At 36.7% G+C, this 27,000-nt stretch overlaps 1 protein-coding gene across 2 annotated transcripts; it reads left to right on the top strand.

The window, feature by feature from the left end:
- The first annotated feature begins 276 nt into the window (after positions 1-276).
- On the top strand, positions 277-27,000 carry LOC104602023 (squalene synthase 2-like). 2 transcript variants are annotated; one of them, XM_010265563.3, is made up of 14 exons: positions 277-1,152; positions 1,380-1,422; positions 3,765-3,854; positions 4,118-4,193; positions 7,308-7,377; positions 14,756-14,899; positions 14,981-15,085; positions 15,255-15,401; positions 22,121-22,196; positions 23,822-23,910; positions 26,286-26,377; positions 26,462-26,507; positions 26,613-26,688; positions 26,793-27,000. In XM_010265563.3, exons 1-13 carry the CDS (start codon positions 958-960, stop codon positions 26,685-26,687), a joined length of 1,248 nt encoding a protein of 415 aa, XP_010263865.1. In that variant the 5' UTR covers positions 277-957; the 3' UTR covers position 26,688; positions 26,793-27,000. The 2 variants fall into 2 exon arrangements, with proteins under 2 accessions (XP_010263865.1, XP_088745805.1); XM_088889679.1 differs by lacking the exons at positions 22,121-22,196; positions 23,822-23,910.

Here is a 27,000-nt window from a genome sequence, read left to right as displayed (position 1 = left end):
CTCACTATTAAAAAAGTACAAAAAAAAAAGTATTGTATATATTTTATATTAAATAAAAATATATTTTATATTAATAATATTTTAAGCCTAAGCCCAAACTCGGGGCCTAAAATTATGTTCAGACCCGATTTAGAACGGGCTGGGCCAGGCTATTAGATTAACGATAGAGAAAGATTTAGTCAATTATAAAAAAACCTAAAATACTTAAAAGATAATTTATAAAGAATAGATCAAGTCAATTTCCTACAAGTTAGGTTACTTAAAAAATTTGCGTTTGAAAAAAAAAAGTGTGGGCCGGATTTAGTTGGAGTTCTTGGACTTTGAGTTGAGGACTTAGGTGCCCTCGACTGCTGGGAACTCAAAAATCACTAAAAAAACAAAGAGAAGTAGTGTATTTCTGTCATCTTGTCAATATTCAAAGTCCAGCGATGGCCGAGAGCAACGGATGCTGTTTTTCCACTGTAACCGATTATATCTCCCGTACATGATTTTGTTATTCATGAGAAGATATTCTCAATGCAGCGCTGCAATGTGATGTGAAAAGTTGGTGTAAAGCGCGTTGGGCCAAATCCGATTTATGTAAGCATGTTCTTTGTTTTTAACCATTCCAGCCAGTTGTGGTTTGCCATCGTCATTGCCATGAATCCGGATTTACTCCACAGAGCGCTACTCACGCCAAGCTCACCAGGGTTGGTAGATTCAAGACTTCCATAAAATGGTACTTCGTTCTTCTTTTCATACCCTGTAAGACCAATTGCAGTTGCCCATCGCAAAGGCGAAGGGATCTTCTCTGTGCTTCCTTTTGTTTCTCCCTCTTCCTATACCCTGTAAGACCAATTGTAGTTGCCGGCCATCGCAAAGGCGAAGTGATCTGCTCTGTGCTTCCTTTTGTTTCTCCCTCTTCCTGTTTTGGTTTTTTTTCTTCCGGATTCGATTGAAAGCACAAGCGAGGAAGAAATGGGGAGCTTGGGGACAGTTCTGAAGCACCCAGATGATATCTACCCACTTTTCAAACTGAAGATGGCTGCAAGGAACGTGGGGAAGCAGATTCCACCTGAACCACACTGGGGCTTTTGCTATAAGATGCTTCATAAGGTTTCTCGCAGCTTTTCTCTTGTTATTCAACAGCTCGGTCCTGAGCTCCGCAACGCTGTAAGCTACACTTCACTCCTCGCACTCTAATTGTCATTATTGTTCTAGAAGTTATTTTTCTTCTTTTGTGTGTTTGCTTTTTGAATTAGTTCCCGTAGATGTAAAATCTCTAGGATAGCATATATTTAATTATTCTTCTTTCTTATTGCATTTTCTTCTTATCTAGATTAGTTCCTACCTTTATAATGCTTAGGCCTTTCATTTGATTTCTTCTTTCCTCTTTTCAGGTATGCATTTTCTATTTGGTTCTGAGAGCCCTTGATACTGTTGGTTAGTTTCCATTATTCTTGGTCTTTGTGTAAATGCTGTGATCTTCTCTATTATGGTCTTTTTTTTTATTTTTTAAATAATTCATTCTGGTTTGTTAGATGTGGCATGCTCGATTCTTTTCATTTGATCTGCAACAAAAAATTTATGAATAAGAGCAGAAAGGTAAAAGAAAAAAAAAAAAAAAAGAAAGAGGATCTCAAACCAAAAGGGAAAACAAATAGGCTCCAAATACAAGAAATACATGAGGTACAGATCATTGACCTTATTTCAGTACAGAGGAATCCTGATGCAATGATTGTTTCCTCACCCCCTCTAGCAAACATGTGTCCCTGAGTTGGTAAATCCAAGGGTCCAGTTGAATTGGCAAATATGCATCCCTACTTTTAGTGGCAGAAGACAGGAGTACCAGGTGGCTGACCCTTGGGATGAGCAGAGAAGGATTATGGTGCCCAAGGTTCAGGAGGTAGTTGAATGATTGGGAGATTGAAGACTTGACTGGATTGCTGCTACAGCTTCAAGAGTATAAACATCCCCCTAACCAGTCTGATAAAAGAATTTGGAAGTGGTTTGAGGATGGAAAACTTACAGTCAAGTTTTTCTACAAGAACCTCTCTGAAGGGAGGGAGTCTAATTTTCTGCTGAAGGTTATTGATCAAAATAATAAAAAAAAAATTCTATGGAAGGAGATTTGGTTTTCTCTTGCCCCTACTAAAGTTGCTTCTTGGTGCGATCTGCTGTGAATGGGAAGTGGCTAACTAATGTCCAGCTAGCTAGAAGGGGCATGGGGTTGGAATATCTGGAATGTTCAATGTGCGGTCAGGTAGAAGAATCAGTGGATCATTTGATCCTGAATTGTAGGGTCATGGTTTTGCTTTTCAACCATTTATGTAAGCTTCTTAATGTCAGCTGGTGTCTTCCAAGGAGTTTGTGCGACGTGCTAAAAGTTTGGAAGCCGGTGGGGCTGAACATGAGGGGTAAAGATCTGTGGGTATGATTCCCCTAGTAATCAGCTGGATTATTTGGAAGGGAACTATAGTGTTTTTGAGTCCAAGAGGAGCTCTGATGATGATGTGTTAGTGTTGCATTGGGCTACAACAACTATACACTCTTGATTGTTTGTCCATGAGCAGTTCAGAAGTCTACCTCGTCATCAGTTTTTTGAACCCAGTATTTTATTTTGCTAGTATGTAAAGCTTCACTGGAGTATTTCCCTTTGGAAGGGGTCTTGGGTTTTGATTTAGGGGCATGATTTTTTTTTGGTGACACACATCACTAATAACCCCCCTTCCTGTTGGTGGTTGTGGGAATCAAATCCGCATCTATGCTGGATCGAACCACCTAACATACCAACTGAGCCATCCTCTATTGGCAGGGGTGTGATTTTTTTGGCCCTAGAGATGTATAGTTCCTGGTTGTACATGGTGCCTATAAGGCTCACACTTGTATTTTAATAGTGGATATCAATACAACACCTTACCTTTTCTCAGAAAAAAAAAAAAGAAAATCTAAGGGTCCAGTTGAACAAGGAGTTTGGCTTGACTCCCAATGATCTCACCATCCTAAAGAGATGGTCCAGTGTTCCACAGACCCACGAGTAATTTGGTCATCTGTCCAAGTTGATTCAGCAACTATCTAGGAATCATCCAGAGTCATCAGGCATCAGAGTCCATGGATAGAAGATCCTATAGGAGGGATAGTAGCTGCTCTCTTCCTGAATCTTTATCACCCACAGAACCAGAGTAGCCAATATCAAATCTCCACTACTGTCTCCATACATTCTAATCCCAAAAGGCCTAAGATTATCAAGGAAACACCAATCAAAGTTAAGCTTAATGAGATATTCACTGGGGGATTTGGGGGGGGGCATTGCTACTTTGTCAGCATGAGATCAAGGAATCGATCTTGTTAATATACCAACAGATTAACAGATGTGCAACTTGATTGTTTAATATTGCCAATTATGCTGAATTAAATCTCTTTATATCAATCGATCTTGTTAATATACCAACAGATTAACAGATGTGCAACTTGATTGTTTAATATTGCCAATTATGCTGAATTAAATCTCTTTATATATATAGATAGATAGATAGATAGATAGATAGATAGATAGATAGATAGATAGATAGATAGATAGATATATGGGGCCTCTGCTTATAAACTGGTTTCATTTCAAAATATCTGAAACTATGAATTTATAGCTCGACTAGATTCATATGATGAAGTAATGCTTGCAGTTTTGTGATTGTTTTCTATTTTTTGTTTGTTTCTCTGACATATAGTACTGTTTGAATAATGTGTACCTTTCCACCTAATTCTGTAACTTGGTTGTTGGTTTGCAGAGGATGATACAAGCATAGCTTCTGATATCAAAGTACCTATTCTGAAAAATTTTCATCAACATATATATGATGGTGACTGGCATTTCTCATGTGAGTGTTTGAAAAAACTTGTTGTAGTGTTTCCTTTTTATTCTATTTCTTTTTGTTGTCTTCCCTGAATTACATATTATTGAATCTTGTTCTCATCATATGTAAAATCTTTTTTCCCTTTCTTTTTCTTTTTTCTTTTTGGGTCAGCAATTAGATTAAAGAACTTATTAGTATGAGTAAAAAGATACTCCTAGAAATTATTCAAAGAAGCAGGGGTACATGGTGTTGGCACATACTAATCATGGTGATGGTTTTATGTTTAGGTGGTACAAAGGACTACAAAGTTCTAATGGACCAGTTTCATCTTGTTTCAACTGCTTTTCTAGAGCTTGGGAGAAGGTCAATACTGAAATACATTCTTGTGGAGCATATACAGATATTAGTATCCATTCCAATTGTCCGCATATTCATTGCTCATGTGAACTGATCAAGTTCATATGTTTGTTTCTAACTGATTAGAGATTTTCTTTTAGAATTTGTATGAAATGATTCTAGAATATAAATTTAGGCTTGGAAAGAAACTCAATAGAAGCTTCATGTTTAGATTTTGGTAAGTAAAAGGTTGAGGAATCTGATGAAGAAAGAAAATCACATGGTGGAATTTATATTGTGTACGCATGTACATAATATTTTTGTATGTTATTTTCCAGAGGGTGGGAGTTAAACTCCTGTTCAAATGCAATCTATTAACAATAAACCTAGGGGTAGGGAGTGATGTTATCCCTAATCTATATCACACACACATATATTCTTTTTTCCCAATGAGTAACTAAAGACTAAAAGAGAAAAGGAAAGGAAAGAGGAGTGGCTTTTCTAAGAAAAAGGAAAAAAAATTTTTCTCTCAACTGTTAGAGGGATTAGTTTCAGCAAGCTAGTGGGAATAATGTCAATTATTAAAGCTTGCTTCACTTGACTAGGCTCTTAAATATATGTAACAATCTAATATTCTAAATTGTTGACTGCTGGCAGAAGGACTTTTCTTGTCATTCCACAATCTTTCTAATACATTTCCTTTTTTATTCTATTAATTAAACTCACATATCTTTTTTCTTTTTTTGGTTTTAGTTACTGATGCAGTAGGGCTGGAACAAACTATCACAAGACAGAAAGAGAGGAAGAGAGAGAGAGAGAGAGAGGGGAGAAAGGGTAGAGGAAGAGAAAAGAGAGAGAAATCCCAAGGAATCACTCCAAGTCTCCAAGGGTCCTAGAATCACTTTAGGGTTTGTAGGAATCATTCCATACAGCAAACTTGCAAGAGAGCTCTAAAGAAATATTCATTCATTTGTTAGCTTCTAAAGGAAGAGAATACATCTATTTATAGAGTGACTTGCGTGGCCGGGAATACTGTTCACCATAATTACAAGAATGCCACTCCTTGTCTTATACATCAAGAAACACAATAACTTTCTATCTAATAATGCAAATAAACTGAAAATTGAAAGATAGCCCTACTAAACTATATGAGCAAGATGTTATAGCCCAGGCCTCACACAGGACTAGTTAAAATGACGAAAATACCCATACTATCCAAATATACAAAAATACAGAAAATTTAAGAAAATTCCAAATTTAATTCTTCAGCTCCTGCATTATTTTCCCCTGGTTCAAAAAAAACTTGTCCTTGAGTTTTGAAGAACTTGAGGATGAAAAGTTGATGTACCTCAATGACAAATGGAGTAGTAATTCCAATAGCTACTTCAACATACTTGGACTGTAGAGTAGATGTCAAACACATAGCTATAAACGGATCTTGAAAGCAATGTATGTCTGAAATACTACCTTCCATAACCTTCATTGTTAAATAATCAATAACATTAGCTTCTTGACCACTTACATCACCAATCAGCCTATCTTGTGATGAATCTTCCCCTTGCTTATCCCTATGAACTTTCATATCCAAAATCTCAACTGCAGCATTTGGAACTTTTCCTTCAATCTCTAGTTGAGAAATCTCCATGTCTATGTGTTCAGCTCCCCTTGGTTCTTCAACAAACTATTGAACTTCTGCCGTTGTTGATGTTGGTGGAACTTGTACTATGTCAACTTGTAATTCTTGAACTGGTTCTAGTTGAACTTGTAAGGTAAAGTCAAGACTTACTTCCTTACTATCATCTACTACAACCAACACATTTGCATCTTGCACCTGAATTTCTTCAACTTTCTCCACTTCTATCTCTTCTTGATCATTAACCTCAAGTTGACCATGGGTGTTGGAAGTTTGTTCTTCAACAATTCTAATCTTTTCTTGGCCCACACCCTTTTGATCTTCAATGTTTACAACTTCTATAGGTTGAAATTCCTCATTCACAACTTTAGCTCTAGGATGGGGGCATCGACATGCAAGATATCATCTTCTTTATCTTCACCTTTTTACTTTCTTCTCATTGGCTTCAAATTCTTTATTGTAACCAACTACTTCTTCTCTATCTTGAGAACCAATTCAAAGGCATGGTCTAAGTCATAAATCTGAATTGTAGACAATTCATTCAAAGGCATGGTCCATTCATGAAATGAACTGATTTGTGCCTTTCACTTTCTATAATGCCACATCTAATATATAATTCATTATAACTCATGCATATATTGAACTACACATAGCATACCTTGCTTGAGATTAGTCAACTCCACATATAGATCATCATTGGAAGTATTTTGAAATGTACTTTTCTTGCAGATACCTCTTCATCTCTGCCCATGTGGTAATAGGATATTCACTTCTATTTTCTATTCACTGCTCAAGAGTTCTCCACCATACTTTAGCAATACCCACGAGCTTCATGCGTGCAAATTTAAATCTTTGTTTTTCAGAGATGTCTTTCCAATCGAAATAATCTTCTAGTATAGCATTCCAATCAAAGAATGCTTGGCAGTCTTCATCTCCCTTGAAATTAAGCACTTCCCTTTCTCTTCTAACATTCTTGAAAACCTTACTCCTATAGCCGACATTACTAGATCTACTTTCTTCCACCAATTTCTCAAGTAAATCAACCATAGACCTTTCATATGGTTCAAAAACCCTATCATCATTGATTCTAAACCCATGAGATTGTTTAAATGATACCTAGGCCCATTGAATTGGTCACTTTGTGAAAACATGGTGACTAACTATTAGCTCTGATACCAAGAGCTCTAAAGAAATCTTCATTCATTCATTAGCTTCAAAAGGAAGAGAAGACAATTTATAGAGTGGCTTGTGTGGCCCGGAAAACTGTTCACCATAGTTACAAAAATGCCACTCCTTGTCTTGTGCACCAAGAAACACAATAGCCCTACTAAACTAGATGAACAAGATGATGTAGCCTAGGCCCCACACAGGACTAGTTAAAATGACAAAAATACCGATATGCCCAAATATACAAAAATATAGAAAATTTAAGAAAATTCCAAATTTGATTCTTCAGCTCCTGCATTAGTTATATAATAATTTTTATTTCTGTTTGAATGACTCTGCAGTTATCAAGAGGCAATTGAAGATATCACCAAAAGGATGGGTGCAGGAATGGCAAAATTTATATGCAAGGAGGTTTGTAATGTACTTGTAACACAGCTTGTAAAATTTAACCATAAGGGATGCATATATTAAAAGGATATTTTTTTCTGTTGCTTTGGTTGATAATTTTATGACATTGTAATTCTTGCTTTCAATGATTTCAATGAGGTAGACATGGTCTACCTGAATAAGTAGATTTGCTATCAGAATTCACAATGGATTTTGCTAATTAAATTGGAAGTTATATGGTCACTAGCAGTTCCCAGAGAGGAATTTAAACTTTAAGAGTTATCTAGTAATTTAATTAACTAGACATGTAGTTAGCTGACAAAACCTTGGTTTCTACCAGATATAGTGTTCACAGGATTAGAAGAATAGACACTAGGAAAGAGAATCTGGGACATCAACAGGTGGCATTTAGCAAAAATGTTGGGGTTCTTTTCTTGGGGAAGATGCAAGAGCTGCACGATATTTTAAGATGTTAGATGATATAGGGCAGCTGGATCAAGCTAACAATTTAGAAGCATCCAATATTTGACTGAGGGGAAGGAACAAATTATGGAAGCTACTGACAATATGGAAGAGGACAGTGTAGAAACATGGGTAACCATATTGCCATGGGAGAATTTGGAAGAATCAGTTTCAAGAAAAGGATGAAAGGCGTCAAAGGTAAGATGGGGTAAAGGCAATGCAAACAAAGGGAGGGAGAGGGTGTAGATGGGAAATTCTGCTGCTCAATAATTTGAATGTCTGGGGTCTTTCTTAAGGCAGTACTAGATGATCCAGGAAGGTTCTTGAATTGAGTTGTTAGGATGAACGGGTTTTGGGTATTGGTTAGTATTTTCTTGGTCTTTGTGAGTGATGCTACCATTTGGGGGTTCTCTAGGTGGTCTTTATTTTTGGGTGGTTCTTTTCTTCTGTGCTTTGATACATCCATGTCTAGATTGTTTTTTTCCTTGAGGTGTTTTGGCTTCCCTCAATCTTGGGGTTGAGGCTTATCCTTCACATTTTTTTTACCTCCTCTCCCTTCTGGTTATATCTTGTAGAATGCATATATTTCCTCTCATTTTAATATGATACAGTTACATTACTGATAAAAAATTAACTTATTATATCCAAGACTTGCTTCAGAACTTTTGCAACACTTTGACCACCAAAGAATTACCTAAAGAAAATCCTAATCAATTCAACCCAATTCAATAAAGCCTTTTCACAATTATTTGGAGTTAGCTACAGAAATACCGTTTTCCCATTGCACCCTATCAAGGTCCATATACTTTGCTATATTGTGTGAATCCTCAGATCTCTTGTTGCTTCAATGTCCGCCCTTTTTAATATTTCCTTAGCTTTTCTAGAATCTGTCAACCTGTACCAGATAACTCCTCACATCCCAAACTGATGACTTGCAAGTTATTTTGGTTATAACTCTCCACTGGTAAAATAAAGGTCTTAACTTACCCAAATTTCAGTGATTAAAACCCTAGTACTTGAATATCTCAAATTGATGACTTAACAAATTTTCATTTTAAAAGGTTGTGGTTATGGATATTATTTCGAACCACCTTATCATATGGTACAACTTAGTCCCCTTTTCACTGGCTTCACTGTCAATCTTGTGAAGTATATCAATTTGTAGCAAAGGTACCAACTAGCTGGTTGGTAGGTCTCCTGCTAGTCGTAGCAGAGACTTGGGATCGAATCCTGCTTGCACCTGGATTTGGGGGGGGGGGGGGTTATGGGTTGGGGGATGGTCTACCCCCCATTGTGTAGCCCTTCAAAAGAAATAAAAAAAAAGTATACCAATTTGTATTCTATCAGTAATTGATGGTTAGAATGGACATCATGATTAGTATTCTTCCTATTCCTTTTAGTGCTATGGATATACCCCTCATGCTCACTTAATAAAGTGGGAGGTTGTGTGTAAAAGAAAGGAAGAAGGTGGTTTAGGTCTAGGGAATGTAAGGAAGAAGAATACAGCTCTATTAGGGAAATGGTTATGGAGATGGCCTCTTGAGAGAGAAAGTTTGTGGGTTGAAGTAGTGGCAAGTATACATGGTAGATTGGAGAATGGCTGGGACGCTGGTGTATCGCGTAGGGCTACCTTGGCAGCACCTTGAAAAGCAATTCATAGCCTCCTCCCTTAGTTTCTCAGGTACATCAGGTATGATGTTGGCTCAGAGAATTTAATTCGTTTATTGGAGGACACTTGGTTTGGTGACCGGCCTTTAAAGGAGGTTTTTCCTTCTTTGTATTCTATTTCGTTGTATAAAAATAAGGTCATTTCAATTTTTTTGGTTCTTTCTTCTTTGCCTTTGAGTCTTAATTGGGATCTTGGATTTCGTAGGGGTTTGAGGGATGAGGAAGCAACTTGTCTGTCAGACCTTCTCCTTCTCCTTGATAGTGTTTGCTCAGAGCTTTCTTGTCTAGATAGAAGAATTTGGTTCCCAAGTTCTAAAGGTTCCTTTTCTTGTGCCTCCTTTTTTAAAGCTCTTTGTCAGTCCTCTTCCTCTTTGTCCTTTCCTTGGAAAGAAGTGTGGTTTCCGTTGATTCCCCCTAAAATTCAGGTCTTCTGTTGGGAAGTGGCTCTTGGGAAAATTAACAGTCTAGATTATTTGCAAAAGAAGAGGTCGTTTCTGTGTATTTCCCCGAATTGGTGCACTCTATGCAAATCTAATGGTGAATCTTGTTACCATTTACTAATTTCCTGTTCATTTGCTAAAGATATATGGGATTGGTTTTTGTCTTTGTTTGGGTGCAGGTGGAATATCCGAATATGCCAACGGAGATAAAAATGTTGTTTGACCCATCTACCTTTGTGTTACCGAAGAAGAGGGGAAGAGTAATGTGGAGGTACACTAGAGCAACAGTAGTGTGGACCTTGTGGGAAGAAAGAAATGCCGGAATTTTCCAAGAGAAAGAAAGGAGCAAACGACAAATTGTGGAGTGTGTAATGACTAGGGTTATACACTGGCTACAAACAGTGGAACTATTCAAAAATTTCACATTTGATTATATTTGGAGGAATTGGCCACTAGTGGCTTCTAGCTCAATGCAGAAGGTTAAAGCAAGGTTGGTTTGGGCTCCTCCTGTTGAAGGATTTCTAAAATTAAACTTCGGTGGGAGTAGTCAAGGTAACCTAGGCTCAATTGGAATAGGAGGGGTCATCAGAGACAAGGAAACTTAAGAGCACTCTTCTTAGGACCAGTGGGGAATGGCGACTCTTTAAAGGCAGAATTGTACACAGCCCTACAAGGTGTATAGATTGCAAAGTTAGGTTTGGAAAATTTGGTGATAGAAGGGGATTCTGTTATGGGCCCGGGCGTAGGATCTCGTCACGGGTCGGTCCACGGGGAGAACCTCTAGTTTCCCTTTGCCCCCCCCCTTTTCGTGCAGACCCTATTGTGGCGACCTAAGGGGTGATTTGTCCAAGAGATCACCCTAACTCTCCTTTACTCTTCTCTTTGACTGAAATTCTGGATGCCTTTATTCAATATTAGTGGCTCCTTAAATAGGAGATTACAAGAGTCCTGCTCTTAGGGAGACTCCTTGCTGAATAGGGAGACCTCCAACTCTATCTTGATAAGATAAGACTGATAAGATAAGATAAGTCTCTCTTAATCCTAATCTAATAAGATAAGTCTCTCTTAATCCTAATCTAATAAGATAAGATAATCTAATCTACTAACTTAATAAGATAAGATAAGAATAACAAGATAGTCTAATCTAATCTGCTGAATGGATAAGACTGTTGCTGCCGAATTGGATAGGATGAGAACACCAGATCATTGCTGCTGCTGCTCTCAATACGCGTCCACATCAGATTCCAAGGTGGTGGTGGGTTGGTTAAAAAACCCAAATTCAGTGATCTGGGCTTACAGAAATGAATTGAAGAAATTCAAATGGTTAACTCAGCAGATGGAGGTAACTATACAGTTGTACTAGGCCCAATTGGGGTGGGGAGGGAGGCAAATGCTTTTGCTGATTCTCTAGCTAAACAAGGGGTAACTAGGGAACAGTTGTACTGGGCCCAATTGTAAATTTATGATGTTTCTGTATCAATGAGTGAGGCACCTCACGCCTCATTTTGGGATGCTTGTAACAAACTTTTTATCATTTGCTTCTAATGAAATCATTTGAATTTTATCTATCAATATATATATATATATATATATATACCCCTCATGGTCTCCAAGCACATGAGGTATTAACACTTTAGATTAATAATTCCATTGCTTTGTATTAGGAGCAGTGTCACACCATGTAACCTCTCCATGACACTACAGGCATCATCAGTCTTCACTTTTAAGATATTATCAAATGCATCCTTGTTGCTCACAAAATAATTGAGTTCTTGTCTTGTTGGCAAGCAAAAGATCTTTCCCTTGGATATTGAACAAGCATCCTTAATTTCCCATTCTCCATGAATAGGTTCTTTATTGATTTTGTTGTCCTTGTACATCATCACTCTATGTTTGATTCCTTTAAGACAAGTGACATACGTTTATTGCTGGCAAAATTATTAAGTTGCTCACAAGAAAGGAAATGCTTCTCTTGGATATTGAAAAGCATTCTTAATTTAAATAGTATCTCACATATTCATCTTCACCCCTCTCTCTTTAAGACAAGTGACATACGTTTATTGCTGGCAAAATTATTAAGTTGCTCACAAGAAAGGAAATGCTTCTCTTGGATATTGAAAAGCATTCTTAATTTAAATAGTATCTCACATATTCATCTTCACCCCTCTCTCTTTAAGACAAGTGACATACGTTTATTGCTGGCAAAATTATTAAGTTGCTCACAAGAAAGGAAATGCTTCTCTTGGATATTGAAAAGCATTCTTAATTTAAATAGTATCTCACATATTCATCTTCACCCCTCTCTGCCAAGGGTTGCTCACATGGGGCAGTTCTGTATATGTTCTTTTGTTTTGTGCTTCACAATTCCAGACAGATTTTCCTATTCATTATTAAACTTAGTCAAGTTTTAGGGTATAACAATCATCTTGTCTCTAATGATGGTTGTGATCAACTGCTTTGGTTGATCTCTAACTTCCTCACTGGGGTTTGCAGTACTGGTCCTGACAACCTTTCTTTGTGGAATGGTCTTGATATTTAATCTATTTAAATTGTACCCAATAATCTCAGAATGCCTTAAAGTATTTGGGAAATTCAACCAATGGCAAACCTGCTGGGTCATATTACATAATGAAATAACAAACATTCTGGGCATAGATGAAAGAAATGGGCTCGGAAAAAGTCAGGACACTTCACAGTTAAGTCTTTGTGTTCCAAGATTACTCACTGCCAAGAGAACGAGTTCCCTTGGTCCAAAATTTGGACTAAATATGTACCATTGAAAGTGTCTTTTCTTGCCTGGAGAGCTGCATTAGATGTTTATCAGCAGATACCTTATTGAGAAGAGGCATAAACCATGAATAATGAAAGATGTGTCTTGTGTGGAGAATGTGCTGAATCCTCAAATCACTTATTTATCCACTGTAAATTTTCATATCATGTATGTTGCTGGCTCTATCTTGCTTTGGAGTGAAGGGATGCTTACCAGAATCTCTGCTAGCTCGTTTTCAAGGGTGGAGGCCGCAAGGGCTTAAGCAGCAGTGGAAAAGCATTTTGGACTTCACATTGGTGAAAAGGAATCTAAAAGGCATTCTATGCTCATGGCTCTACATACAGAAACCATACGAAGGCGTACTCCTTAACCCTTTTTTGACACTGAATCTCTTTTTGTCTGATAATCTATATGAAAGAATCTATATCGTACATTCCCAATGTACAGCTTCTCAATGTACATGGGCTGATGTAAACTTTTGGTTCACGGGGCAGAGCATGGAGATTTGGTGAAAGCAGAATTTTTGGCAGCAACTTAGGGGGTAGAGAAGGCCAAAGAACTGGGAGTTGACAGATTGATTATTGAAGAGGATTCCAAGGTAATTGTGAGATGGCTGGAAAAAGGAGAGGGAGTGACTTGGCAGATAAGGTATGATTTCAGAAGATTCTGTGGCTGTCAAAAGACATGAACATCCAAGTGTGTTGGGTTAGAAGATCTACAGACAGTTTGGCAGACAACTTAGCTAAGCAAGGGATTCAAAGACAGGTAATGTATTGGGAAAAATTGTAATATGGGTTGGGTGGCGTGCCTATTTTTTTGATCAGCAACATGAAATTTTTATTTAAAGGAGAAAATCAGTACAGATCATAGGTAGCCTCGGCTACCCCAAACAAATTAACAGAAAACAGAAAAAAGCATAAAAAAACATAAAAAATCTCTTTTCAACCCCTTGCTTTGCTAGTTGATCTGCCAACCCCTTGCTTTGCTAGTTGATCTGCCAGACTGTTGGCTGACCTTGGGGTCGAATGGAATACTAGCTGCATATCCCTTGTAATTCTCCTCGGCTTTTTGACTTCATTTCTGAAGTACCAGGGAATCTTTTCAGTCTGGTTCAACAAGCTTTTGAATCTCCTTCCACCATCAGCTTCCTTACCCCTAGTTCCCCAGCCTTTTGTAGGTGGCGTGTCTTCTATTGGGCATGCTTGTTGTTCACAACTGCTTGTTGTATCTTTTTCTTCAAATTTAATGAAATTCCTCTTCATGGTTTCTGATAAAAAAAGGATGTAATCTTTTGGTTTCTTTAATACAATACTTTAGTTTTTAAAAAATAATTCTCAGAATACCATCAAGTATTTGCAACTTAATGAAGCAACTCTTACATTTGAGATTCAATAGTTGTGAAGTTTGAATAGATATGGTACTGAACAGAACAGAATAGTGGAACAGGATTGATGCAGCTGATCCCATTTAGTTGGGACAAGGCTTAGATGATGATGAGTTATGAAGTTTGAAGCTAGTAGGTTTTTCGAAGCACCCTTATCTTAGGGCTGCATCTGCAATGACTGCACAAGTATATCCATGTTGTAGGTAGATGTGTAAGATAAAAGAGTCAAAAGTATTGCATGGTCTCTCCTAAATGCATTACTGTCCATGTTTTTTTTGATGAATACATTACTGTCCATGTTGAACATGTATCAGATTCCAACACTCCATATGTTCTTGAGTGATATTTCTAAACAAGGTTCTTCTTTTTATTTGTTTATTTGGCATAAATGAGCAGCTGATGCACATGATGAATGCCATTTTTCCTATAGAAAAGTACTAACTATTAAAGATAAACTTTTAGACTTTCCTATAGATATATGATTCTGGAACTGAAAATCTATGGTCTATTTTAATAGAATATAATTTTTTATAGGCATGTTTGCAAGTCCATTTTTTGTCTTGCTAAGTCAGACTCATGGACATGCATTGGGTTCTGATTTCTGTGTCCATGTCCACGTAACATTGGTTGAAATTGCATATCAAGCAGGACTCTAATTTATTTCTTCTTGTTTTGCAGGTAGAAACTGTTGATGATTACGATGAGTACTGCCACTATGTAGCAGGGCTTGTTGGGTTAGGATTATCCAAGCTTTTTTATGCCTCCAAGTTGGAAGATTTGGCTCCAGATTCTCTCTCAAACTCAATGGGTCTTTTTCTCCAGGTAACTTGTTATTTCTCAACCAAAATAATAACTATTAGTCCCAATTCTTACATCTTATCTTTTGCATGTATTGATTTGCAGAAAACAAATATTATTCGAGACTACTTGGAAGATATAAATGAGATACCAAAATCACGCATGTTTTGGCCTCGGCAAATTTGGAGTAAATATGTCAATAAACTTGAGGTTTGTCTACTTTCTTTGTTTCTTCTCAATTTTGCATTTTGTACTTTTATTATTTACTCTTTCTGTTGGAATTATTTCAATCTATGTTTAGAAGTTGAGCTTATTAAATACTATTACCAGAAGATGAATTTATATTCCATTTTGTTTGCTTCCTTTGGTAATGTATCAGGATTTGAAGTATGATGAAAACTCCATTAAAGCAGTGGAATGTCTAAATGATATGATCACAAATGCATTGTTGCATGTGGAAGATTGCCTGAAATATATGTCTGCTTTGCGGGATCCTGCTGTGTTCCGGTTTTGTGCCATTCCTCAGGTATGAGATCTTCCAAGTTTATTTCTGATCTGTCTTAAATTGGACTGAACATGTTCACCACTGTCCAAAACTAGAATTGAGAAATATCCTACAATATTCTTGTTAAAGTCTAGTGTGGCAAGGCTGTCTCTTTTTCTTTACTTCTAGTCTATCTCTTGCATGTAACTTATGGAGGGCATTTCTGCATTTTCTGTCACTTAAATATACTTGGGTCGACAAGAGAGGGAGAACAGTTTCAAATCTTCTCTCTTGGAAGACATTTTCTTCTACTTTTCTTCTTCCTTTTCTCTTCCTTTTTGATTCTACCTTGACTGCACTTCTGATGCAGTAGGACTGGAACAAATTATCAGAAGACAGAAATGAGAGAGAGAGAGAGATCCCAAGAAATCACTATAGGGTTTGTAGGAATCACTCCATACAGCAAACTTTCTCAAAAGAATTCTTCATTCATTCATTAGCTTCAAAAGGAAGAGAATACATCTATTTATGGAGTGACTTGTATGGCCCGGGATACTGTTCACCATAATTACAAAAAGTTTAAGGTGCCGACAAGAGACATGGACCTAAGAATACAATGGGTGGGGAGATCAGCAAATGCTATGGAGGACTGTCTAGCCAAGCAAGGGGCAGCTAGGGAAGTTTTGTATTGGGCACAACTGTAATTTATTACTTTTGTTTAATTCTTTAGTGGAGAGAGATTGGAGCTCGCACCTCTCCAAGGGCTGCTTGTATGTGCTAATTTTTCCAAATTAATAAAAAGTTCATTTATTTATCAAAAAGAAAAAAAGAAAGCTTGAACTTCTTTCAAAAACATTAGCTTCTTGAACATATACATCATCAATCAGCCTGTCTTGTGGTGAATCTTCCCCTTGCTTATCACTATGAACTTTTATATCCAAAATCTCAATTGTAACATGCGGAACTTTTCCTTCAACCCCTTGTTGAGAAACCTCCATCTCTATGTGTTCAGCTCCCCTTGGTTCTTCAGCAAACTATTGAACTTCTGCCGTTATTGATGTTGGTGGAACTTGTACTATGTCAACATGTAATTCTTGAACTGGTTCTAGTTGAACTTGTAAGGTAAAGTCAAGACTTACTTCCTTACTATCATCTACTACAACCAACACATTTGCATCTTGCACCTGAATTTCTTCAACTTTCTCCACTTCTATCTCTTCTTGATCATTAACCTCAAGTTGACCATGGGTGTTGGAAGTTTATTCTTCAACAATTCTAATCTTTTCATGGCCCACACCCTTTTGATCTTCAATGTTTACAACTTCTATAGGTTGAAATTCCTCATTTACAACTTTAGCTCTAGGATGGGGGCATCGACATGCAAGAAATCATCTTCTTTATCTTCACCTTTTTACTTTCTTCTCATTGGCTTCAAATTCTTTGTTGTAACCAACTGCTTCTTCTCTATCTTGAGAACCAATTCAAAGGCATGGTCTAAGTCATAAATCTGAATTGTAGACAATTCATTCTTGATATCACCCATTAGTCCATTCATGAAATGAACTGATTTGTGCCTTTCACTTTCTGTAATGCCACATCTAATATATAATTCATTATAACTCATGCATATATTGAACTACACATAGCATACCTTGCTTGAGATTAGTCAACTCCACATATAGATCATCATTGGAAGTATTTTGAAATGTACTTTTCTTGCAGATACCTCTTCATCTCTGCCTGTGTGGTAAATCCACCTCTAGTTTCTAGTTGCTCAAGAATTCTCCACCATATGATACGGTAGAACTAGGACAGTTATTGTATGAGGTCTACCCAATGCTAGATTCTGAGGCACATAATAGATCGATTTGAACATCATGAGCTGTCCCATAATAAAACCAGTTGTTGCCGATACCTCATCGGTTCCTTATTCCATAACTTGAGCTTGGAGAAGGAAGAGATAAGAGGGCCCTATGGAGAATGTAGTTAGAAACCCATAATAGAGTCCGACCACAACGACTGAATTGATTATCTTCATGCATAAGGAGAATAGATTACCTAGTAGAAAAGATTTCAAAATCATCACAAACCTCCCTTTTTTATTCTTTTCTATTGCAATTTCTCGATTATTATATGATGATTTCTTAACTTTCCATATTTAGAAATAGAAAGAGATAGACTAGAAACGACATCTCTTATGTCAATGACATCTCTTGACTTTCCATATATAGCATGACCCGCAAGCTTCATGCGTGAAAATCTAAACGTTTGCTTTTCAGACATATCATGCCAATTGAAATATTCTTCTAGTTTAGCAGTCCAATCAAAGAATGCTTTTCGGTCTTCATTTCCCTTGAAGTTGGGCACTTCCCTTTCTCTTCTAACATTCTTGAAAACCTTACTCCTATAGCGGACATTAATAGATCTACTTTCTTCCACCAACTTCTCAAGTAAATCAACCATAGACCCTTCATATGGTTTAAAAACCCTGTCATCATTGATTCTAGACCCATGAGATTGTTTAAATGATACCCTATGCCTATAGAATCGGTCACTTTGTGAGAAGATGGTGACTAACCATTAGCTTTGATACCAAAACTGATGCAGTAGGGCTAGAACAAACTATCAGAAGACAGAAATGAGAGGGAGAGAGAGAGAGAGAGAGAGAGAGAGAGAGAGAGAGAGTAGGAATCACTCCATACAGAAAACTTGCTCAAAAGAAATACTCATTCATTCATTAGCTTCAAAAGGAAGAGAATACATCTATTTATAGAGTGACTTGTGTGGCCCGGAATGAGAGAGAGAGAGAGAGAGAGAGAGAGAGAGAGTTCTAGTTCTTTTGTGACACAAAGTTTTCTGTGACACAAAGTTCTAGTTCTTCAATGGGAGGTTTTATGTTTTTGAATTGCTTTTGTTGTAAAAACCAATCCCAAAATGGAACGTTTTCTTTTAGTTTTATCATGTCATCATACCATAATTTCCTAATACAGTCTTTTTTTTGTTTTAGAGAAAGTTTTAAAGAACCATTGTTTTTTTATGGGTTGTGCATTAAAATCTAACCTGATAAGGTCTTTATCTATTTGGAATTCTTCCTCTAATTACATCATGTTTATTTCAAAGTCTGCCTCTGTAGGCTCATAAGACTTTATCGACTGGCTTCCCTTTTGGATTGTATGATAATCCGAGGATGAGATATTATCTACGGGTGTTTCATAGGTGGCATAAATAATACCTGGGGGAGGACGTGCAGATTCTGTTAAATCTATCGATCTTCTAGAATAAGAAGATCTTAAGTCCACTGGTTCGGAGTACGAAGGCCTTGAAGAGGTTGAGGCTCTCCTAAACCTTAATTCTACAAATCCATCTTGTTCACTGAATATAGATGCTAGTTCAATGGATTCACTGGGTCGGGGAGTCTCAGCTTTAGAGATGGACCAACTATCCGACAACTTTACTTCTTTCCAAGTAATTTGCCTAGGAATTGTAACATTATTCCTAGCGTTGGTCTGGAATAGTGTAGTTGTTCCCCTAGTTCCGGTTATCCTAGTATTAGGACAAATAGTATTCATGGTCTTAAAATAGACCCTATAGACTAACGCTATATTCTCCGGTCCTGGTTTCATGTCGAAACTCTGGGTCTGAAGCCTAAGGGTTAAGGCTTCATGTGTCCCTGGATCCATTAGTGATACTGAAAAGCTTGGGAAAGCATTGAAGTAGATAGGTCCTTGGTGGAGACTTCCTTCTATGACTCCTTATAAAGAGTCATTGAATTTATTATGTCTGGAATCTGTCAAACAGGCTAAAGCAACTATTCGTAGTCCCAATCTGGTTAATGGTTTTATGGCTACTTGTATTAGGCCAAAATGTATAAAATTGCAGTTAGATCTCTTCTTGTAGACTTCTATTACTTTCTTGTCTATGAGAGAGAAGGTTTCTGATTCATTCCATAGTGCTATAGTTCTCTCTACAGTCCTAACATTTAGGTCTGTTCTTAAATTAAATATTCCTTTCTTATAGATCTCAGATGGTGCAATTTTTGGAATAGTCCAATTGTGCAGAGATTTTTCTATATTATCATAATTTACTTCTTCTATGTATTTTATCGATAGGGATTTGATCAAGGATGAACTACCACTACTTTCTTCAGAATCGTTGCCTAAGCTAGAGGGAGTCTTAAATAACTTCATCTTATCCTTGTACTTCACCAAATACGGTAAGTCAACTAAGACGGCCTTAAACACTTTAGCCTACAATGCGATTTCGACCTTGGCTCAAGGGTTCTAGCCTTGGTAAAACTGGAAGATGTCTAGTCTGTCCAATTGGGGTTCTAGCCCAATGATATCTTTGAAGAAGCTATAGTCTTTGGGTTCTAGCCAAAGGTTCTCGGATGCTTACTAGTAGACAAAGGTCTAAGTGGGGTGGAAATAGGTTCAAGATTTTAACAAATTTGGTCTGTCAAACAAGGATGGAGGGTTTGGGATCATTGGCTCTGATACCAAAATAGTATAACAGTGAACAGTGAACAGTAATAGCGAACAGTACAACTAAAGGATTAAAAGAGGATTAGGATATGGAGACAATGGAGATGACTGGTATTTCCACCCCACTAGCCAGGGTCAATACAGAGGCAAACTTTGAAATAAACATGATGGAATTAGAGGAAGAATTCCAAATAGATAAAGACCTTATAAGGTTGGATTTTAATGCGCAACTCATAAAAAAATAATGGTTCTTTAAAACTTTCTCTAAAACAGAAAGAGACCGTATTAGGAAATTATGGTATGATGACATGATAAAACAAAGAAAACGTTCCATTTTGGGATTGATTTTCACAACAAAAGCAATTCAAAAACATAAAACCTTCCATTGAAGAAGTAGAACTTTGTGTCACAGAAAAACTGTCTAAAGCCTAGAAGACAGCAGCAATAGGAAAAATCGTGGAATCAATCCATCCACCATTAGAAGCAATAAAGATAGGAAAGGACGAGCTGATAGCCAGCCTAATAAAAAATTCTACCACAATAAAAGAATATGAAAATATTAGTCTGGAACATTGTGCTCAAATTATAGAACAAAATAATTATACCAATGTATGCCTTAATGTTTTAGGCAAACAAACCAATAGAATAGAATCTTTACCAAGCTCATTAGAAATTTCTAAATCTAGAACAATAATTAAAGAAAGACCCATGGTCGCGGTGCCAAGCTTTCCGAACAATATGAAACTCAAAACAACACCAGTAGATCTGTCAAAGGTAACTTATAATGAGATGGTTGCCAAATTAGTATCCCCTTCAAAGTGGGAAAAGAGGGAACCTCAAAATCCTCAGACTCCCATTCCATCAATCTCTTAACAGAAGAATCAGATCAGGAATCAGTTATGGATGATAGATCAATAGAAGGTTTAGAGCTAAGCTAAATAAGCTCTCTTATCAAAGTAAAAAGCCTTATTACCATATGCACACCCTGGTGGACCTGTTGTTCGAAGAGCCAGTGAAGCCACAAGTGGGATATAATTGGAATGCCTTTTATGAATGGAATTTAGATGGAAAATCTGAATATCAAATTCATGAAATGATACACCACATAGCAATGTATGCCAGTGCTAGCAAATTGGCTGGTAATGATGAAAAGGTAATAGCAACTGTCGTCGCAGAGTCTTTCTCTGGACAACTCAAAGGTTGGTGGGCTAATTACCTTACTAAAGCAGAAAGAAATTATATCCTCAATACTGTTAAACGGGAAGAAGATGGAGATGTGATCTTAAGTCAAGGTCAGCCTGTATCAGACGCAGTAACAACCTTAATGCTTAATATCCTAAGCCATTTTATAAGAAATTTATCAAATATGGCAGAGAAGGTTAGAGAACAATTGGAAGAATAGAAATTACTCCTATAGCGGACATTACTAGATCTACTTTCTTCCACCAACTTCTCAAGTAAATCAACCATAGACCCTTCATATGGTTCAAAAACCCTATCATCATTGATTCTAGACCCATGAGATTGTTTAAATGATACCCTAGAAATTCGTCTGATACATTTTTGAGTAGCAATTTTTCTTCTAATGATTAAAACTCAGAAGTTTCTTTCTTGTCCCTTGCTGTTACTAGCTATGCTTTTGATTGGATTATTAGGTCATTTGGATGCTTTAACTTTTCATATTCCATAGTTTCCAGATATTTGGGATTTAAGTTGACACATGAAACTCTATAAATTTATTTTCCATTTCAGGCATCCCTTTTTATTGATAAGGTAATGATTTCATGCATTAATTGCAAATATGAAAATGGGTTCATCTTATGTAGAATGACCAGACAATTAGCAAAGCTATGGTAAAAAGGAATCAACAACATCATTAATATCCTAAGTTGCACAAATGGAATAGGTCTCGTAATTCCTTTAGGATCGGCATCAATGATATAAAGAGAAAGTGACTTGTTATTTATGTCTTGTACAATTCTAGATTTATATTTTGGTATCCTACTTTTCCACTTTTCAAGCTCTCGAAGTTGTTGCATCTGGGATCTTTTTAGTTGGCCAACAGTATGTATCTCATTCATTTTTGGTTCTTATAGCTCTTTATGACTTCTGATATAGTAACTGGTTGGTACTAGTCCAACTCCATACTCTTGATTCCATCTCTTAACATGTCAGTAACTCAATATCATTATGCCATTATTAATGAATGGTTATGGGACGTACTTGGGAGGAAGCTTTCTTCCAGGATTCTGACTTGAAAATCTGTGCCATTTGTATCAGATTATGGCAATTGGAACAATAGCATTATGCTATAACAACATTGAAGTCTTTAAAGGAGTTGTGAAAATGAGACGTGGTAACAAAGCTGTACTTTGAAATTCTTTTGTTGTCTTATTGATGTATACAGAACAAAATTTATTTACAATATTAACCATTCTGGTCTGATAAAATTTCATGCTCTTTTTTTTTCATTTTTTATTCCTTTCATTTTCTTGATATGACAATAGTCTTAACATTAATGAAACAAGGAATAAGGAGTGACTTGGATGGTAAGGCGGTTTGAAGTTCAAAATGTGTTGCAAGACAAGATTGTTGGAACTTGACTTGGGACACTTGGGCAGTTCTAGACAGAGTTTGACACTCTATATGCATATGGAAAATGCTACGTCATGGAAAAAGTATTTTTGGTGTTAATTTATTTCATTAAAGTGAAATTTTCCTTCAGTTCTACATGTTCAGTATTGCCAACTTGGATGGTCACAAATTTTTCATAAACTAACGGAATACTAAGATGGTCAGAATAGCATAATTACAGTTTGATAAATTCTTTCTTTTTAATTTTTAATTTTTTGTTTTAGTGGCAGCATGATTATGGGCCAAGCTGGGCAAGGCCCCTCATATATGGGCTTCATGTAAGGCTAGGCCCAGAAAAGCCTACATGGGCCTGGGATGGGCTGGGCTAGCAATGACCACCTTGACAGGAAGGCCCATTTGTTAGAACTTAAATCAATAAACATTGTTTTCTCATTTTTATTGGTCGACTTGCTTTAGCCACTTTATGTAAGAGCAATTGATTAAGGTAATATTCTGTGTGTGTGTGGGTGGATGTTTGAGAAAACCACTTTCACTTTTTGAAGATTGACAGTGTCAGAGATCATGGTCAGATTAGATACATGCCAGCACTTATGTTTTGATTTTTTTGATGTATATCAGGTTTATCCGAAGTAGATTCTTTCTATAGTGCACACTTATATGAGCTAAGTTGTTACAAAACAGATTCAATATCACGACAGGCACAAGTTTGCCAGTTGCCATCTGGAGGAGAAGTGATTCTGTATTTCCTCCACCCCCCAATTTATTTTCATAAGACAATTTCAACTCAAAACCTCTTGTCACATACCCAAAGTAAGCCCTTCTTTGTGGAGACCAATGCTTCAAGCCTGAATTAGAAGAAGATTCTCATAAGAGAGTATTGTAAAGATGTTTAAGAGATATTTGTTTTTCCGTATTTTGTTTTTTCTTTTTTTTATGTTATTAGATTTTTTGAGTAGCTAGCTAGGATTAGGGTTCTTTTTGTAAAGGGAGCCTTTCCTCTATAAATAGCCATATCCTCTTTCATTTTTAAGTTTGTGAATCAGTGAATGAGAGGTGAAGGGAGCCTTTCTGGCTTTAGATATGGGTTTACATTGGTAGCATCAATTGTTACTCTGATAAGATAATACTTTACCATGCTAACTGTTTATTTTGGTTGATAGCTATTCAACCAATACTCAGCTACTTGAAGTGGTTGTTGAGTATTGGTTGTACCATGATCTATTAGTTCTTACTTTTGGTCTCGTTTGGGGCTAAAATCTCTATCAATAGTTATGCTATTTTTGTGTTATTTTTGTCACATGCAAATATCATGCTTATGTTCATAATAACATTGGGTTATTTCTTTCTGATTAGTATTTTCTCCTTTTCACTGTGGTTCTTTTCTAGGTCTTACTGCTAAAGTTATTGATCGAACAAAGTCAATGTCTGATGTCTATGGTGCTTTTTTTGATTTTTCTTGTTTGCTCAAGATGAAGGTATGGTGCTTAAGTTTTACCAGGTGGTCTACATTAGCTGAAGTTAATCAACACGTTATGATGTGCTTGTTTGCATGTGTCAAAATAACAACAAATACTTTCATTTGAGATAAGGGAAGAGTATCTGGAGCCCTAGGTTGCCTACTAGTCTGATTGAACACTATACATCTAACTGCTCTATTGACTGCATGTATAACAAGTAACTAGAGAGTATTTTATATTTTACACAAAATCGTAGAATATCTTTGCTCAATTTATAAATGAAATTCATCTTGTGCCTTTGACTTGAAGGACTTGTGATTCAACATGACCTGGCCTTGTTATAATACCATATTGATGTTCTGTTACAATGTTCTCTTGCATATTAGATAATTTGTGTATACTTTGGCTTGCCATTTTTCTATAAAACAATAGTAAGGCCAGCTACGTTGTATGGAGTAGAGTGTTGAGCAGTCAAGGAACAATATATCCAGAAAATGAATGTGGAAGAAATGTGAATGCTAAGATGGTTTAGTGGAAAACTAGCAAGTATAGGATTAGGAATGAAGTTATCGGTAGGAATCTATGAGTAGCTCCAATAGGTGATAAAAAATGAGAGAGAGTAGACTAAGATGGTTTGGGCATGTGCATAGAAGACCACCAACTGTGCCAGTTAGAAGAAGTGATTTGTTATGCATTGAAGGGGCTAGGAAAACTTGGGGTAGACCAAAAAGAACATGGGTAGAAGTAGTAAGAAATGATTTAAGCACTAATAATTTAAATGGTGGATACAGGCTTTAAATAGAACAGCTTCAGAAAACAGGATTCATGTAGCCAACCCCATATAGTTGGGATAAGGCATGGATGATGATGATAATGACTTTGGCTTGCAATTTATTCATATAATGTTTCTTTTGTGATAATATAGTTTTTTCAAGATTGAAGATTGTTACAATTGCTTTACATACAGCTTGGTTACTCTAACATATTCTTGTAAGCTCTCTTTAATATGGGGGGGGGGGGGGGGGTTTCTTAGTCTTAAATGAGGGGTTTGGAAGACCTGATGTATTATGCATTGGTAGGTTTTGTGGTAGCCTGAAAGGGTTCCACAGCACCACATTTCCTTTTTCCTTGTGGAAATTTTCAAGAAATCTCTCAGTCAATAACCAAAAAGAAGCTATTTATCTGTTCCGTTAAAAGTAATAATAACTTACAGGTGCTGCAGGAGTCATATGGACTTAAGGAGATCCACAATGTCACATTTGAGGTGGGCAATCTGGATGGTCACATCATCCTTCCACAAGCACTTTCTTTTGCTTGGCTAGGCGTGGGGTGTTTTTGTCAGTTTAAGAGTTTGGACTGCCCATCCATAGAAGGTTTTGCCCCTCTAATACAGATATGGAGACAAAAATATTTAGGTTGATAACTTTCAATAGGTTGGTCTTCTCAGTGAATGACAGGTTCTTGGTATGAATAAGAAGGGCAGAATTGTCTGGTCAGTGTTCCCATGGCCGTTATGTAGGTAATATGGTTAGAAAGGAATATCAGAAGTCAGAACTTTTGAGCAGAAGAAAAGTCCTGTTGAAGCTGTGGTTAATTCATCTTTTGACTTTATTAGGGCTTGGCTGTCTATTTGTTGCAACTTTTTGGATATTTTAGTCATCCTTTTCTACCCATAGATTTTTTTGGCAACTCTTTCTAACCCGGTGGCATTGATGCACAGAATCTCTTTGTACTGGGGGGCGTACACTTTTTTGATGCTTAATACATTATACATTACCTTTCACAGAGATCCCAGGTTTTTTTTCTCCAGCAAAATTTAGGTCTGACATTATACAGGTTGGACTCAGTGCCAATGATTAACTCCTGCACACCTGATTCTCAGAAGTGCAGTTATGAAATTCTCACTTGACAAATCCCTTATCCATGTTTCAACTCTTGTTGTGTCAAAAGTGTGCCTGTTACTGAAGGGGTTTTAAGCTTTCTGCCACCTTGGCTCATGAAAGCATTCTGGTTCACTTGTATTGGAACCATGAGGCCCACTCTCTGTAGTGTTTTATGGTAGCTTTTTTAATAATGAATTTAATGGCAGTAAATTACTGCTATACCATTAGTTTGGGGTTTGGGTTATCTGGATAATTATTTTTGCTAGTTTAAGAAAAATGAGTGAAACTATAAAATTACTATGATGTTTATTCTTGTTGACCATTAGCATGCGATTTAATTCTTCAGAATTCAAGTTATTATTTAGAAATATCCATGTATATACATTTTTAGTGGTGCATGAGTAGATCAATGATTTTTTGATTTTTGGGTAAAGAGAAAATTCCAAATCATATTTTGCCATAATTACGACATAGAATAGCCTAAGCTATTTTGTCTTGTGGTTATTGCAGGTTGAGAAGAATGATCCAAATGCCACAAAAACTTTAAGCCGAATAGAAGCAATACAGAAGACATGCAGAAACTCTGGGTTGCTGAACAAAAGGTTTGCTGATGTTCCAAATGTTCTTTGTGATTATTTTCTCTTGTTTTCAAAATTTTAGTGGCAATGCCTTTTGTCTTTAACCAGGAGTTCGTATATGGTTGAGAGTAAACCAAGTTATAATTCAGTTGCGGTGAGTCCCTTTTGTTTATTTGTTCTACTGACTTCAAATGAAGACTATCCACCGAGTATAAAATACTTTTTTTATCAAAACTGAGCATAGAATACTTTGGTGCAGATAATTGCAGTCTTCATCCTACTCTCGATCTTCCTTGCATTTCTCTCCACTAAACAACCAATTCATTCAGATTAGAGTTAAGTGGTGTAATTTGAGTTATTTATCTTTTTCTTAGCCTGTTTTATTTTTCAACCATAATTATTTATTAATCAAATACTGAAATGCTGTTCTTTTCTGTAGAACTTTCCTTCTGGGTATCCTGTCAACATGGATGGGCAGATCACAAAACTGGGTCTTTCTTTTTTACTGAGAATCTACCGCGTTGTTGTTACAGTAACATTGTTCTTTAGCTTCCAACACTGCAACAAATATATCCCTAAAAAAGTGATAGTGTGGTAATTTTCTCTGAATGCAAGCAATGCAAGTCGTATGGGTTCTTTTAATCCCA

The sequence above is a fragment of the Nelumbo nucifera genome, chromosome 6, assembly GCF_055504915.1.
Source record: "Nelumbo nucifera cultivar China Antique chromosome 6, China Antique-T2T, whole genome shotgun sequence".
Lineage (NCBI taxonomy): Eukaryota > Viridiplantae > Streptophyta > Magnoliopsida > Proteales > Nelumbonaceae > Nelumbo > Nelumbo nucifera.
This window is presented reverse-complemented; position numbering and strand designations above follow the sequence as displayed.